Raw genomic sequence first — 15,732 nt, 5'->3', positions numbered from 1 at the left:
ATTTTTGCCTATTTTAATGAATTAAAAATTGATTCCACAAGTTAAATAATTTGTAGACTGCTCTATACTGTGTACCAGTTTTTATTTGATCTCTTTGAGACTTTAAAAATGTAGAGTATTTATTTTGTTAATTTGTAGGCCATTCAAACCAATGCCTAGAAAAAATTTTATTATACAAGTCATTAAATTAAACTATAGATTGTGACTGAAACTTCATTTTCACTGTCTTTTAGCTCAATCTGTAAAAGCGAGTACACGAAGAAAGAAGGGGATAGACCTGGGTGATATTCAAAGTTCCATTGAGTCTATAAAGCAAACACAGGAAGAAATTAAAAGGTAGTATATATTCTGACAGTGACTAGCTGTTTGAGTCCAGAGGAGTAAAGACCCTGCTAAGGGAACTCACGCAAACTTTACATTTTTACATTTAAACACTGCTAATGTTTAAAAACAGAGTCCTGACCTCTGAAGTCTGAAGCTTACAGAATTCCTCCTGTGGAACTACAGGGGAGATGGAGTTGTGAGACTCCTTTCTATAGGGGTGGAATGTTTTACTGCTAGTAGCATGCTAGGAACACACTGGGTTGGGTGTGGAAGCAGGGTAGTTTCTGAGGAAGCTGACAGACTTGCTTGTTTCTGCAGCCCCCTTTGTGCATTGCTAGTGCGCAATTGTGATGTGTCTCTTCTTAAAGCAGCTGAAGTACCTGCTAGCAGTGGGTAATGTCCCTGCCCTGAGACCAGCACTCTTCACACCTGTGCACATACTTGTGCGTGCTTACACACACACACACACACACACACACACACACACACACACACACACACACACCCACACCCCACACCCCACTTCATGATCTAGCACCTAACAGTTATTAACACTTAGCAGAGGGCCCTAGAGGAAAGACATTCCTGTGCCAGGGCAGTGGGAGGGAGGCACTCTCCAAAAGGAGAGACAGAAAAGAAAACCTCTTCTTATCCATTAGATTACTTTTCAATGTCACCTTCCTGTAATACTTCTGATGATTTACCCTGGCCTTTGCATGAACTTACCGAACATTCCCTCTGGCCTCCTTTGGAGCGTCCTGCGTGTGCTGTTGGCCCCACAGGGCTGTTGGCTCCTTTAGAGCAGACAGAATGACATGTGAACCGTGGGTATCAGGTGTCATCAAGCCATATTATATAATATAATTGTATGTATAAACCTACTTGGTTGCATAGCACAATTCCATTAAAAAGGTTGGAATTTCATGACTAAGTTCTCATTTTTGTAGCATCAGAAAAGCTGTTCAATATTCTTCAATTTGAGAGTGTTAGGAAATCTGCTGCATTTTTTTTTCCTGAAGAATTTGGAATTTTTACTTCACACTTGTCTCTCAATTAAAGATAAAAGAAACTTTGCCAACTAAAGAGCAAATACTTTTCTTAAAGCCACTGTTGTAACAGAGATGATAATATATTCTGTATCATTAAATTGTGATGATTATACCTAATATGTCATAAAGTAATGTGCTTGATACAGTGTACTCAAAAGCACATTAGCTTGAATACTAGCAGTCTCCAGTCTTGGAGTAGTAATTGAAGTAGTTACTTGAAGTAATTAGACACTTTCTAACAATATAATAACTAATAATGACATTTTGTAGTTACATTTATGAAAAATAATTATCAAATTTATTGTTGCTTGTCTTGTAGAAATATTATGGCTCTTCGAAATCATTTACTTTCAAGTGCACCTGCTACAGATTATTTTCTGCAACAGAAAGACTACTTCGTCATTTTCCTTCTGATTTTACTTCAAGTCATAATAAACTTTATGTTCAAGTAGACGTTCTCAACAGTTGAGTCACTGAACTAGACAGATGGAATTTGACCTGGGACCAGTGTTCAGATTGGTTTTCTCTCTAGTAAAGCATCACAGCATTTCTAAATCAACAGAGCAGGAGATAAACGTACAAGTGTCTGCCTACTTTCCGCATTTTTTTCCTTAGCCCGAAACAAGAGCCGTTCTGTTTGATTATTAAAATTAGCTATGTGTTAAGTGCCAGAACACTTTGTGAGACTGTGCCTACATGTGAGCATAATAAATCCACATGTGTACACAAGAACACTTACCTGACAGTAGTTTCTGTGTTCTGCCATATGTTATGAAATACTCTGATACCACTGTTCATAACAAAAATGCCATCAACCTTATAATATATGTATAGTCAACTGTTTTCTTTAGAAGACTGGCATATAACTTTTACTAAGAAATTACAGTGAAGAAATGATAGATTATAGACATCTGATGACTGATTCGACACATTATAATGTTAAAACCACCTCTAAGGTTTCTAGCTCAGTTGTCTTAGAAATACCAAGAGAAAAGTGAGTGGTCAGAATGAAAATATTGTGGGAAACAAGTAGAAAATTTTTAAGAGTTTACACAAAATTTCCTCACCCCTAGAACTTAATGTTACAGATATAGGTATATCCGTACTTATATATATATATATATCAATATTAAAGACTAGTATGTAGCTACATGGATCATTTATGTTACAATCCCACCTTAAGTACTTGCTGACAATTGGTTGATGCCATCCTTTTCTGGTTGAGTAAGTTAGCTGGTCTAGGGCATTGTCCAGACATTAGTGTTTATAGGGTATGTGAAATCCTGATAATTTTATGTTTTCTTTATAAAAAACATTTTAGCATTCATTTTGACAATAGAGTGCTCAATGAGTAAATAGAAAAGAAAACTTGTAATATTTTACTTCAAAAGCAAAAAAAAAATGCAGTAAGACAAGACACTGCAGTGGCCTTTATTTTTAAGAACATTAAAATCAACTTGCTTAAATGTGCAATAAGTTGGGCATTCGAGAATATCCAGTTCTGAAGGGTGTCATCTCCTTCTTCCGCCCTGTGGCAAGCCACAGTTCTGTACAAGTCCTTCTGTTCAGGCTCAGCCAAGTTTCAATTCTAAGGGTTTTTGCCTATTTCTTCAGTTTAACATTTTGACTTTGTATTGTTGTCAAAAAAACACTTCTTTAAAATATAATTAAGCTTTGGAACGCGTGATAAAATTTAGATTCCTCCAAACTACAGGTTTCAAAAAGGTTTATATGGTGAAGGAGCTGTGGGTCTGGCTCCACCTGCCTTCAGCCGAAGGAGAGACTGAGGTACAAGTCAGTCACCTGAGGAGAAGCTGCAGTCTACACTGTGTGAGGGTTACAGAGCCAATGGCTGCTCCAGTGCTGTGTCTGCATATAACTCTCTTCAGTACCATAGGTTCCCATGAAAAGCCATTCCCACACGGTGTCAGCAAAACCATGCTGTATTTCATATGAAAATAGTTTAAACTTTTGACAGCATAAACAAAAGGTGTACCTATATCCAATATTTCATTATTATGGAGTTTTGGGTTATATTTCATATTTGTCAATATATTTTTTGTATTCTTATTCTACTACCAATATTATGCTCAACTGCCTATTCATGGATGTGATATTTTGTAAATATTGTACAACTTGATCTTTATATGATTTTAAATTAGTATTAATTTATATTATATATAACTTAGTTGGTTGATCACTAGAAGTTGTTAAATTGTTGGTGACCTGCCTTAGGGCTCTGTCTTCCTCCTTTGTATTGTTTCATGTGATCTGAACAGTACTTTATTTGTACTGATATCTGAGACTGGAAAGGTAGTTGTTTTTTGGGTTTTTTTTTTGGTTTTTTTTGTTTGTTTTTTTATTTTATTTCATTTCAGAGTTGATGTTAATGGGTCCTTACCCAAGGAGTCAGAAACAAATTAACAGGGTGACTGTTTCTTATATACTAAAGGCTTATGTTCAATTGAATGTTTCTCATACACTTAGTCGTATGAGTTTCTTTCTGTGAACTGAACACAAAACTCAGGAATTGGTGGATTCGTATATGAGTCCTTTAAACAATGTATAATTGACCTTGAGTTTGGCCAGACTGTGTGACTTGACTTTGAACATTCTAATCCGAGGATTCTCTCTTCATAGATGGATTCACAGTGTGTGTGACTCACTGTTCCAAACTGTCTGAAAACTCCACATGGTATATCGGGTTTGTGACTCCATGGCCAGCTTTCTTTATCTAAAACCTCACCTTCTCACGAGAAAATTTAGATGAGTAATAACTACTGACATTTTCATTTTTCAGTTGTTAAATGTCTTTAGTTGCCCCCCCCAATTTAGTGAGATGTTGCTGGCTAGGGAAAGATAGTAATAGACATATGAGATGTTAGTGCGCTACAGCAATAGATATTTAACTTGTATTCTTTTTTTTTTTTTGTATGACTTAGAAAGGTACAGTGGTAATCTTTGTCACAGCTCAGTTGGAAACTGCATTCCATTGAAAAGCTGGCCCTGTAAGATACAATCTTCATTTCCTGTCTCATGGTTTTGTGCCTTTAAGGAGATATTTTTATTGTTTTATGTTACAGAACTATAATGTGGTGTTCAAAGTGTTTGTAGGCTTATTTGTCATAAAAGGGTCATTTCTCTGTCACTTTATTTCCTTTTATATAGCTGAAGAATATGTAAACAGTAATGCTGTACTTTTATAAGGGTTTGTCTAGTTACCTACTTCAAATATATTCTTACTCAGACATCATTGAAGTAAACTTGTCAGATTATTCTGAGTATTGTAAACAGTGCCTTTTTGATGGAATTCACACTGTTTTGGGTGTCAACTCGTGCCATATTCACAGAATTTTGTGGAAGGCAGTTTTAACTTTTTGAAGACTATCTTCATCAAAATTTTAAGGACAATTGTATAAAATTTCATCTTTTTTCAGTGTTTGGCATTTCTAGTCAGCAGTAAATAGTTTTGTTTTGCTTTTTTGTCTTATGTACAAGGACGATGGCATAAGATGAGCCATACCTGAGTCTGCAGATTGTGAATTATGTTAAAAATAGAGAAAATATTCAAGTTTATATCAAATTTTCCAATTTGACCTATAGGAGGGAACCTCCCATAATTCAATAAGTTTACATTTTAACCTCTTTCTTATTTGGCTACATGTATAAAGAGATTCTTTAAAATGTGTAACCTGCCACCACTGCATAATTTGGTTGCTTTTTGTTACATATTTTGTGGGTTTAGGATATCCACTTTTTGTTACAATTATTATACTATTTTGTTACAGTTTTTAATTGAACATGGACTGTTAAAATTGTACAGGACCAGTGTCTTATTAATAAGATTAACATATTTAGGAAGAGCCACAGGAAAACCTTGATGAAAATGAATGTGTCTTTACTTTATGGAATATTTAGAAAAATTAGCCTCTTCGTTCATCATGAAAATTATTTTAGTACCATAATACTGAAATTCTTTATTTGTAAAAATGCCATGAAACATTTGAATGATGAGCCACAAACCTTCAGTTGGGTATATTTTCACTTTTTGGCATGTTAAATATACATTTAATTTCAAATACATCAGTTAATGGCTGTTTATAAAGTCAAGCACTACCACTGGTCAGTTTTGTATGATAGGATATAAGTGTGTTGCTACCTGCAGTGTAAGTATAGCACACTGTTGAATTCTCTTAAGGTGCATAGTAAATGCATAGATAGTCACAGGCGGTTTTGTAATGTATACATTTCTAATCTATTATTCCTAACCTGTTATGTTTGCAGAGAGAAAAGAATTTTTCTAATGATCTGTAAAATTATGTTAACTTCTATAAGTAGGTATTCTAAATAAACTTTTTAAAAAGCAAGCTGTGATCCAATGACTCCTGATATAATCCAGTAACTAAATTAATCATCTCATTTATTTTGCTTTGTTTTGAGGGTGTGTGCGCAAAGATATCCATACAGTCTTGACAGGGATTTAACAGAATCCCTAATGTATGTTTTACTTGGTACTTTATATTTCTTCTTTCTTAAATAAGTTGAAATTATGCATACTTCATACATGAAAAGGGAGGCCCAGGGTTTCTAAATGTGACAAAGAGCAGTCTTTCTGAAAGGGTAAAAAACATTTTGAACCATGTCTACACATCGTGTTCCAGTGCAGCATTTAAATGTTTGAAATAACCCACTACTTGAGTCTATATTAAGATACTGTCAAGTGATAAATGCAACCAGGAAGGAAAAAAAAGCTTTACCATTGAATATTGAGCACTCCCCTCCAGCATACCTGTTAGGGGGGAGTCCTCATGCCCAGTAACCCTCAGATAAGATTCAGGACAATTTTGCCCTTTGACTTCCTCCTCCTTTCTCCCTATTCTAGCTAACCTCTCAGAATCCACTTGCTACTCCTAGAAATAACAGGAGAACCTACAATTTTCTGTCCTGCGTGGGAATATGGAGTAGGGAAAAGCCAGTCAGTGTTAAACATCAGTGTGTATCTAGGTCACTTTCCTGCTAATATTGACCCGTTTGTTGTGCATTCTTGTGAATGTAAGTGTGGGCATTGGGGCTCAGATGGAAAGGGATCCTTGCACTTGGGAGCCAAAGACTACTGAGAGTTACAGCTTGGATGGAACAGTATTCTGACAGTCGGGCGCCAACTACTACCACAGGTCACAGTAGGCACAGCAGCTTACAGCCCTGCTCCAGGGAAAGGCTTCCCCCAGTGTAACAGCCCTGCTCCATCAGGGGAGGGTTTCCCAGGGAAGAGTGTTTCTTCGGTTCTCCCTTTTTCCCTATATTGACAGTCCACCATAAGAATCTTGTGAGTGAATGATAAATACTTGACTGTATTTGCTCCGTGTTAGAAATTGTACAAAGTACTTTCTAGTGCACCCACCTCAGAACTTTATTTTTTAATAAGGAAAGCAGGGACTGTGAACGTCACCTATGATTGAATAGAAGGACCTCAGCTATGAATGCAGAGTTCATGCTCTCCCTGAAGCCTGTGTTTTAATATGAAACATTGCTGCTCTGGGGCTGTATACAATACACAAGGTTAGCATGTGTTGATTCGGACTATTAGTCATCTGTGTGAATAAAGGACAAACTATTATTTCTGCTTAAGTGGTTAAGCTATTGGGATGTCTTCCATACCCGAACGCAGGGAAGAGAGCATACCCCAGCGGAAGAGAGCATAAAAATGGCGCTGGCCAAACTCTCCGCATCCATCCTGCATCCTAAAGCCGTGTGCGTGAAGGCAAGGAGAGCAGTGAGTATGGATGGGCCCTGTATGCATAAAAGCCAGGACAGGGACAGTCCCCAAGTCCCTCCATCCCAGCCCCTCAGGTTGCAGACCTAGGGGGCGTGGTCAGGGACGCCGACCATAGGGCGTGACTCAGGACGGCGCCCGGAGACCCCGCCTCCACCTCGGCCTCCGCCCCCGCCCGCCGGGCTGGCTTCACCCTTACCGCAGAGCTCGGTGGCTCGTCCGCCAATCCACGCAAGCGGTGCGGCTGTATTTCCGGCTTCCTCTCCGCCTCTTCCGGCCCCCGCCCTCCTGCGGTCCTGACCTTCGCCCTCTGCTGAGCCGAAGGGGTTCACAAGATCCTGGATGCATGGCATCTCTGGGGTCTGTGACCGCGGCGCTGCGGGTGACTGAGGTGCTGGAAGCCATCGCCAGCCGCTGCGTGGGGCCCGAGGGCGGGCAAGTGTTGTGTACGAAGCCCACCGGCGAGGTGCTGCTGAGCCGGGATGGAGGCCGCCTCCTGGAGGCGCTGCACGTAGAGCATCCCTTAGCCAGGTACCATGCGCCACCTGCCGTGCGCCAGGCCCGCAGTCTCCCTCCACCTCCCTCTCATCCAGTCCCGAGACCGTGGACCTGGAAGAAAAAAAAAAGAGCTTGCGAGATCAGTGTAGATAGCCGATAAGGTTGCTGCCCAAACGACTAGTCAAGGGCCCCAAACCTCATCAACTGCCTAGAACATTTCTCTTTTCCCATCCCTGGCATCTTAGAATTGAACAAAGTAGCTTAGAAAGATAAAAAGAAGTAAATATAAGGCTGTGCGTGAAAAAGATGGTACTCTGTATGTCTGTAGCTATGAAAACACGGGTTTAACTTGGCACCAACATAGAAAATCTGAGTTACTTTTTTTTTCCCCCTCTCCCTATACAGGATGATAGTATCATGTGTTTCCAGTCACCTTAAAAAAACAGGAGATGGTGCTAAAACGTTTATTATTTTTCTTTGCCATTTACTCAGAGGACTTCATGCAATCAGAGAAAAAGATTCATTCACTTCTGAAAATACTCAGACCCACCAAAGGCACTGGAAAAACTGTTGCCAGTGGAAATGTATTTCCCAGGCCCTGCTGACGTTTCAGACACAAATACTAGATTGTATTGTGGATCAGTTTTTAAGCAGGCACTATCTGTCTGTCTTTTCTTCGTCTGCTAAAGGATGGACAGTGTGCAGGCGCTCTGTAGAGTCACTCCTGGAAGCATACTTTTGTGGACGAGTGGGAAGAAACAATTGCAGGTTTATCTCACAGTTGATGTGTGACTACGTTTTCAAGTGCATGGATCATGAAAGTGTGGTTGAAGGATTGGAGTTGGTGGACAACTGTTTTCTCGAGTTGAATGTTGGCGTGACAGGCCTTCCTGTTTCGGATTCTAGAATTGTGGATGGCCTTGTGCTTCACCGAGACTTCTCTGTTTATTGTCCAGCAGATGGGGACATAAAGATGGTGATGGTGACAGAGGTTCTCCAGCCTCCGTTTTCATCGTCCAAATCGGAGTTTGTTCTAGACTCAGAAGCGCAGTTTCAGGCATCTCAGTGTTGGATCGTGGAAAGGACAAAAGCAGTCATGAAACATTTGCAGAGTCAGAACATTAAACTGCTCCTGTCCAGCGTGAAGCAGCCAGACCTAGTTAGTTACTGTGCGAGACTCCATAGCATTTCGGTGGTGGAGTGTTTATCATCTGAAGAGGTTTCTCTTGTCCAGAGGATCACTGGCCTTCTTCCTTGTGTTTTACCACAGGTCCCTTCACAGGGCGAAATTTCTGATACGACTTTGGTGAAGTTTTGTAAACCCCTCATCCTGAGATCCAAAAGGTATGTTCATCTTGGCTTGGTTAGCACATGTGCGTTTATACCTCACTGTGTGGTCCTTTGTGCACCGGTTCTGGGTCTCGTTCAGCAACATGAGAGTGCTTTCCGTGGAGCGTTTAAGATGCTGCAACAGTTATTTACTGACTTGGACCTAAATTACATCATACAAACCAACGCCCAGCGTGACTCAAGTCCTCTTGCTTGTAACAACAGCAGAGAATGCAGTCGCCCACCAGAAATTGGTAAGTATCAGGACGTAATAGTAAAGAGTGAGAACAAATTGGAAAACACTCAAACACATTCAAAAGCGTATTCAAATGTGGTGGCTTCAGATACAGAATTAAAAACACGTGTGACATGGTCAGCACACAAGGAGACACCACTAGATACATCTCAAACCAATGTAATACTGAAGTGCTTGTCTCCAGAAAAAAACTGGGTAATCAGTGACTGTGAACTGCTCGTTGGGAGTAACCCCACTGGAAATCCTACAGCAGAAGACACTAGAACAGAAATGTCGTATGACAACGTACAGGTCACAAGTCATCCTGGAAAAGGATGCACATTGCCAGTGATGTACAAGTCACTAGAGGCATGTACCTCCCTGAGTTATTATTGCTCATCAACTCTGCCAGCAGGCTGTGTCCTGCCAGTGGGTGGTAACTTTGAGATCTTGTTACATTACTATCTTGTCAACTATGCCAAACAATGTCAGCAATCAGCTGAAGCCACGGTCAGTATGCTAATAGCTAATGCACTTTTAGGCATCCCTAAGACCCTTTACAAGCCTAAGAATGGGAAGGACAGCTTTCCACAAATATACATGCGATCTCTCCATGCACTGCAGACCTGTCAACCTATGGTAAGTGGTCAGTCAGGCTTGGAGCCAGTAGCTGGTAAGTACCAGTTAATAGCTTCAGTTATTCAGTGTTTAGCAAAAATACTAACTGTGGATTTAGTAATCAATATTAAGAGACAGCCTCAGAAAATTGGTGACCAAGATTCAGAAGATGAACTTGAACACTAAGCGTTTTTGTTGCTCAAACTTTGACTCTGGGGTCAGGGAGAAGGCAAACAGAAGACCTGTGGTCAAGGCCCAGGGCCCACTGGGTAGAAGAACAGGATGGAGTCTGGAGGATTGTTCTGTGTCCTACACACACATTCACAGATGGAAGCACTAAACGTTAGGAAACAGATGTATTCAACTCAAGCTAAAAATTCAAACAAGCCGCCTTTAATCCCAGTACTCAGGAGGCAGAGGCAGGTAGATCTCTGTGAGTTCGAGGCCGGGCTGGACCGACAGCCTTCAAAACAATACAGAGAAACCCTGACTCGTGAAAACAAACAAACAAACAAACAAAAAAACAAATTCAAACAGGCTTCTGGCTGACGGAAGTCAATCCAGTCTTCACCCTAAGTCCATTGAGGCCACCTGACCATTAATTAGCATCCCTGTGGAACCAAACCTGGTTAAATATGTTCCTTCCTATGTTATATATCTGTTTCCGGTCTCTGTCTAAGGGAGCATGTCTCTGTATTCCCTTTTCTGTATTTTCCCCCACTTCATTCCCTTGAGCGTTCTGTATTTCATAGAGTCATGTAATCTCCCGTTTGAAAGAGGTCTTCAGATGCCATCTCACATTGTTTATGAACGCAAATTAATGTTACATTTAAAACAATTTTTCTGTGGGTGAAATCTGTAAAGCAGTAAATAAAAGCCACATCTTCTCTGTAAAAGCATATGAATTAATTGCGTGTCATTTGGTTTATTCTGTTGAAAACGGTTGGGGGCTGGGGCGATGGTTCGGCCGGTAAAGCACTTGCCACCGAGCCTGGCACCCTGAGTCTGAAGGGGAGAACCAATTCCACGGAGCTGTCCTCCGGGCTTCAATGTACACTGTGGCATGTTGCATGCACACGAAAACAGTAAATTTTCAAAATCTGCACCGTTGAATACCTGTTCAAAAATGACCACATTGTGAATTCACCTTTTATAATTAGAAGTTAATGCCAGGAAAGATGGGAAAGTTGTGCTCTTTGTTTTTTCCTGGCTCCTAAACGCTCGGAAGGATTTAATGCAGTTGCTAGTATTTCTTATTTGGATGCATGACCAGTGTGCAATAACAACTAATTTGACAGTTATTTCCAGTGAAAATTGACAAGTGTTTGCATGCAACTTTAAGAGGTTCTGAGTGCAAACAGCGGTACTTTGCTGCTGCAGTCATGGATAAGAACAGTGTTTTCTGCTTTTAGTAATTCTCTGTAACACCCGGAACAGTGTTTTGTTTACACCATGTGTTTAAATGTGCTTGTTAAGTAACACAGTGGTATCGCACCCATTCCCCTGATATGTGTTTCTGGTTCATTCATTCAGTAATCCTTACTGTACAAATACTAGGTTAGATGCCGACTCTGCTATGCTGTCATGCACTTTCTTCAGAGGTTAATGGATTATAAACATTGGCCTGTGGTTGAATTTAGGGAAAGTAGAACAAAGACACCTTTATATTTGCAAACTTTCTGACTAGTGATGTGTTTATAAACCGGTGGGCCGGGAAGACAGCTCTGGGAATAGGGTACGCTGCACAGGCATGAGGAACCTGCGTCTGAATCCCCAGTGCCTACCTAAAAGCCAAGCTCGGCGTCATGCCTCTATAATCTCACAGCTAGGGAGTGCAGAGACAGGCAGATCCCCGGAGCTTGCCTGCCATCAAACCAATTGCTGAGCTCAAAGGTCTGTAAAAGAGTTGGAAACAGCCCGTTTCCACTGTTAGGAGTCACAAGAGGACCAAGCTACACAAGTAACATATATGCAGAGTGTCCAGGTCAATCCCATGCAGACTCCTTGGTTGTTGCCTCAGTCTGTGAGCCCCTGTGAGCCCAGGTTAGTTGATTCAGTGGGTCTTCTCGTGATGTCCTTGGTCCCTCTGGCTCCTACAAGCCTTTTTCCTCCTCTTCTGCCTAAAGTTTGACTGTGGGTCTGCATCTGTTTCCATCAGTTGCTGGGTGAAGCCTGTGTGGTGACAATTGGACTAGGTACCAATCTGGTCACAGGCTATGTATCCACTTTTGCTAGGAGTCTTAACTGGGATCTTCCTTATAGATTCTTGGGAAATTCCTGTGTGCCAGGTTTTTACCTGACTCTAAAATGCCCCCCATTTCCAGTAGTCTCTGTCAGAACTCTCCCCCAACCTGATCACTAGAGTTCCCATTTGTTTTTGTTTTTGTGTGTGTGCGTGCGTGCGTGCGTGCGTGCGTGCGTGCGTGCGTGCGTGTGTGTGTGTGTGTGTGTGTGTGTGTGTGTGTGTGACTAAATTAAATCCTGAAAGGGATTTGAAGGGACCTTTCATAAGAACCAAGTTATGTTAAGAGTCTGAAATAAAGAATGGGGACAAAGGGAGATGTGGAGGCAATTTAAAATCAAGATCGTTTTCAGATTTTCTAGTGCTGCCCTTGTTCCCCCAAGGGCTCTGGGGTTGGTTGAGCTCTCACAGGGTAAGCCAGGGTTCAAGAGCAGTCAAGTCAGGCCTCACTGCCCAATGGCAAGTGTTGATGTCACTTTGTAGGAATAGTGTGTGGAGCGGATATGTACAGGCAGCTGTCTTTGGAAATACAGTCTGCTACCCCACGAGAAGGAGAAGAACAAATATGCCCCCTCGGCTGTGCTTTTTGAAGTCTCATGTAAAGCTCCCTCCCAGAAGCACACATCCTCTAGGAACCTTTTTCAACCTTGTTTTTCTCGAGCTTTGGTGAGCCATTTTTATCTTCAAGCCAATAGGCATTAAATAATTGAACATCCTTGAGCTGCTTCAGCCAAAAGAGCTGTGTTTGCTCATACTACACAGGAGAAAGATGTCACCATATCCATGTTTTAAACAGAAAGGAATGGGTCAGGTGAATGCAATTTGAGCACAATTAGGAATTGCTCGTTCTCTCCAAAAAGGGATATTTGCAACTTCTGTTTGCTGGCATAAAAGAAAATCAGGTTTTCATTCCGTCTTAGCTGTGAATGGGAATAAGCACTCGTCTGTGGCTGGGCTTTGACCACAATCAAGAGCAATGCCCTGGGGATGAAAGGTACAGAAATAAGGGAAGGAACTTGGATCCCTGCATGACCAAGCAGAGTCACTCCAACCCCCTGGACTCTGCACTCAAGACTTGTGTGAGAGAGAAGCCAACTGCCGGTTATCTCTGCCTCCTGCAGCCTGTGTTATGGAAGTGCCACTTTTATTCCAGCAAGAGATCTCTCCATGGCTGTATGAATAACTACACATTTTTGAAATAGCAAAATTACTAACCATGTAGCTTTAGACTTCACCAACTTTTCTAAGATGCTTTTGCTTTGGGGGTTTGGGAGACTGGGTTGTGAAATACATTTTAATGAATACGCTTCAAGTAAAAATGTCTTGCAATTTTTTGAACAGAAGCTGCTGTGGCATCAGGGCTTTGCCTCCTGCTTCACAATCTTCAGATGTCATGACACTACCACCTTCTAGAAAGCTTTTGAGGCACCAAAAACATATTCTCCTCCATTGAAAGTCTTGTGGCAGCTCCAGAGGCTGGATAGCTCTAGTTTTTTATTTTTAGTTAAGTGTGTGTGTGTGTGTGTGTGTGTGTGTGTGTGTGTGTGTGTGTATGTGTGTGTGTGTGTGTGTGTGTGTGTGTAGGTGCCTGTGGGAACCAAAGACATCAGATTCCCTTGGAGATGGGGTTGTAGATTGTCAGCCACTTAATGACAATGACTGACATGGGTGCTGGAAACTGAATTTGAACTCAGGTCCTCTACAAGAGCAGTTTACCCTTTTTAGTGACTGAACCAATCCTTTAGTCCCTGAACTGGCTTCTTAGCAAGTGTTCAGCCATTTAGAGTTTTCCAGTTCCTGAAGGGATGGGTGCTCTTATGGAACCTCGGTGTATGCATTTTCTAGCCCAAGAGTCTTCACTGCGTCCTTTTTCACTACAGACATCACTGAGGGCTTTTCTGATCAGAGTGTGGATGAGGGATTTGATGAGAACCATCAACCTGTTTCTCATGGTCTCCCCTCCATTGCCTTCCCCCATGAGAAAGGTGCCCGGGTGTTTGACCTTAGCAGACCTTTTCCTCCTAGTCATCTTGTCCTTCTGAAAGAAAACAGCTCTCACCAGAAACCGTCTTTGCTTTCTCAACTGCCTGTACTGCCTCCTAACTGCCTCTCATAGACCGCAACACTTTATCTGGAATTATTGTGTTGGTCTCTGCACCAATGAGAGTCTCCACAGTGTGTAGCCTGCCCACGGACCTCTAAATAATCATGAGTTGTAAATGCTAGAGGGAGGATCCACTGGGCATCCAGCCTTAATTCCACAAGACGTTCTTAAGAAGAGGCATATATCATTCTAAACCATCTTCCATGGTGCTGGTTATTTCAAATGTTGGTGAGTTGTCTCCAGTAGAACTTCTTGAGTTGGTAGGGAATTGTCCGAGTAAAATGGTGCCGTTTTTCCATTGTAAATTGACAATAAATGAAGAGAAAAGAAGGAGCACAGGGAATGAATAGATTGAGGGGCTAATGAGGCCATGAAATCTGATCAAGAGGGATGCTACATGTAATGGAATAGAGTTCAGGTAATCTTAAATTTCAGTAGGAGACACTTCCTCAAAATAACAAAAACGGCAGAGGACTGAAGACCTTGAGTCATTGGGATGAAAAAGGAAAAGTGCATTTTAGTATGTACGTGACTGAAGAAATGAGAGAACAAACTCAGTGCTGTCCTGCTGAGCAGGACACCAGCTTCACTAAACCAGAGGCTTCTCAGCCTAAGCTAGCGGTGTGAGCACAGCACAGCACAGGCGCGTCAGTGGGGACCACACAGCCAGCAGCTTGACCTTCACCCTTCAGTGTGTGGTTTGCCCTCAGAGCCCGCATTGCGTCGCTGCCTTAGCTCCATTTCCATCTTTTGTACAACCACACGGGACCGTCTTCTCCTCGTGCTTGGGAAGCATTCAATTTGTTTTACTTGTGTGTCCCCTTTTAAACAAGTACGTCCACCACTGGCCATTTTATTTCTTTAATCCTTCCCTAAAATCCAGTGTGCATCCAACTTCTAGGTGCAGAAAGTCATGTTGGAGCATCTAAATAAAATTACAACATGTCCAAGAGGCCAGATAACAAAAATGCTGCATTTTGGGGTATTGCCATGACCTTTAGACTCGAAGACTATATTCAGATACTCCATTGTGCCTGCCTGTACAATGTGTAACCCTCATTTCCTCCTCCTATGGGGACCCTAAATCCTGAGATGGCCCTTATCCTCACACCCATCTTAAGAGCATTCCAGAAGGCTTGTGGGGTTTTTTTGTTGTTGTTGTTTTGTTTTGGTTTTGGTTTTTTGGTGCCTGGCTGACCTGAAAGCTACTCTTAGAAAGAGAGCTAGAAATCTACATGGCTGTTGTCAAAATACTCATGAATTAGTTGGAAGGATATGTGAAATAGAAGAGTAGCTTTAGTTTGACAGTTGGGGTCAGTGTAGTGAGCTTTGCACCACTGTGGCAAAATACCTAAGATAATTAACTTAAAGTGAGAAACGATTCATCTTGTTATGGTTTGAGGCTTGACAGGTATTCGCTTGTTTTGATGTTTACTACCTTTGCTGGACACGGTCTGGATTGGAGTTTCATTGTACATTTGCACAGCCAAGTGTGAGGACTGCTGGGTTGTTTTTTTTTTTTTTTTTTTTGAGGGGGTGGCTCTTGTTTTGTTTGTTTGA

General features: G+C 41.5%; 2 protein-coding genes across 18 annotated transcripts in view; both read left to right on the top strand.

Moving 5' to 3' along the window:
• Osbpl8 (oxysterol binding protein like 8) overlaps positions 1-5,740 on the top strand; it is a 126,223-nt gene extending 120,483 nt beyond the window's left edge. For all 16 annotated transcript variants that reach the window (XM_040754898.1, XM_040754903.1, XM_040754902.1 and 13 more), the window contains 2 exons: positions 234-336; positions 1,693-5,740. In XM_040754898.1, coding sequence (XP_040610832.1) covers positions 234-336; positions 1,693-1,825 — 236 coding nt within the window. In that variant the 3' untranslated portion in view covers positions 1,826-5,740. The remainder of the gene's footprint in view (positions 1-233; positions 337-1,692) is intronic.
• An 84-nt stretch (positions 5,741-5,824) lies between these two features.
• On the top strand, positions 5,825-10,722 carry Bbs10 (Bardet-Biedl syndrome 10). Of its 2 annotated transcripts, none has more exons than XM_040754916.1 (2): positions 5,825-7,677; positions 8,137-10,722. In XM_040754916.1, the coding sequence occupies exons 1-2, from the start codon at positions 7,493-7,495 to the stop codon at positions 10,010-10,012; spliced, it is 2,061 nt and encodes a 686-aa protein (XP_040610850.1). In that variant the 5' UTR covers positions 5,825-7,492; the 3' UTR covers positions 10,013-10,722. The 2 variants fall into 2 exon arrangements, with proteins under 2 accessions (XP_040610850.1, XP_005068012.2); XM_005067955.4 differs by having other exon boundaries at positions 8,050-10,722.
• Positions 10,723-15,732: the final 5,010 nt, after the last annotated feature.

This window comes from Mesocricetus auratus, unplaced genomic scaffold (assembly GCF_017639785.1).
Source record: "Mesocricetus auratus isolate SY011 unplaced genomic scaffold, BCM_Maur_2.0 Super-Scaffold_100011, whole genome shotgun sequence".
Lineage (NCBI taxonomy): Eukaryota > Metazoa > Chordata > Mammalia > Rodentia > Cricetidae > Mesocricetus > Mesocricetus auratus.
The sequence above is the reverse complement of the archived record's forward strand: the minus strand, read 5'-3'. Positions and strand labels throughout refer to the sequence as shown.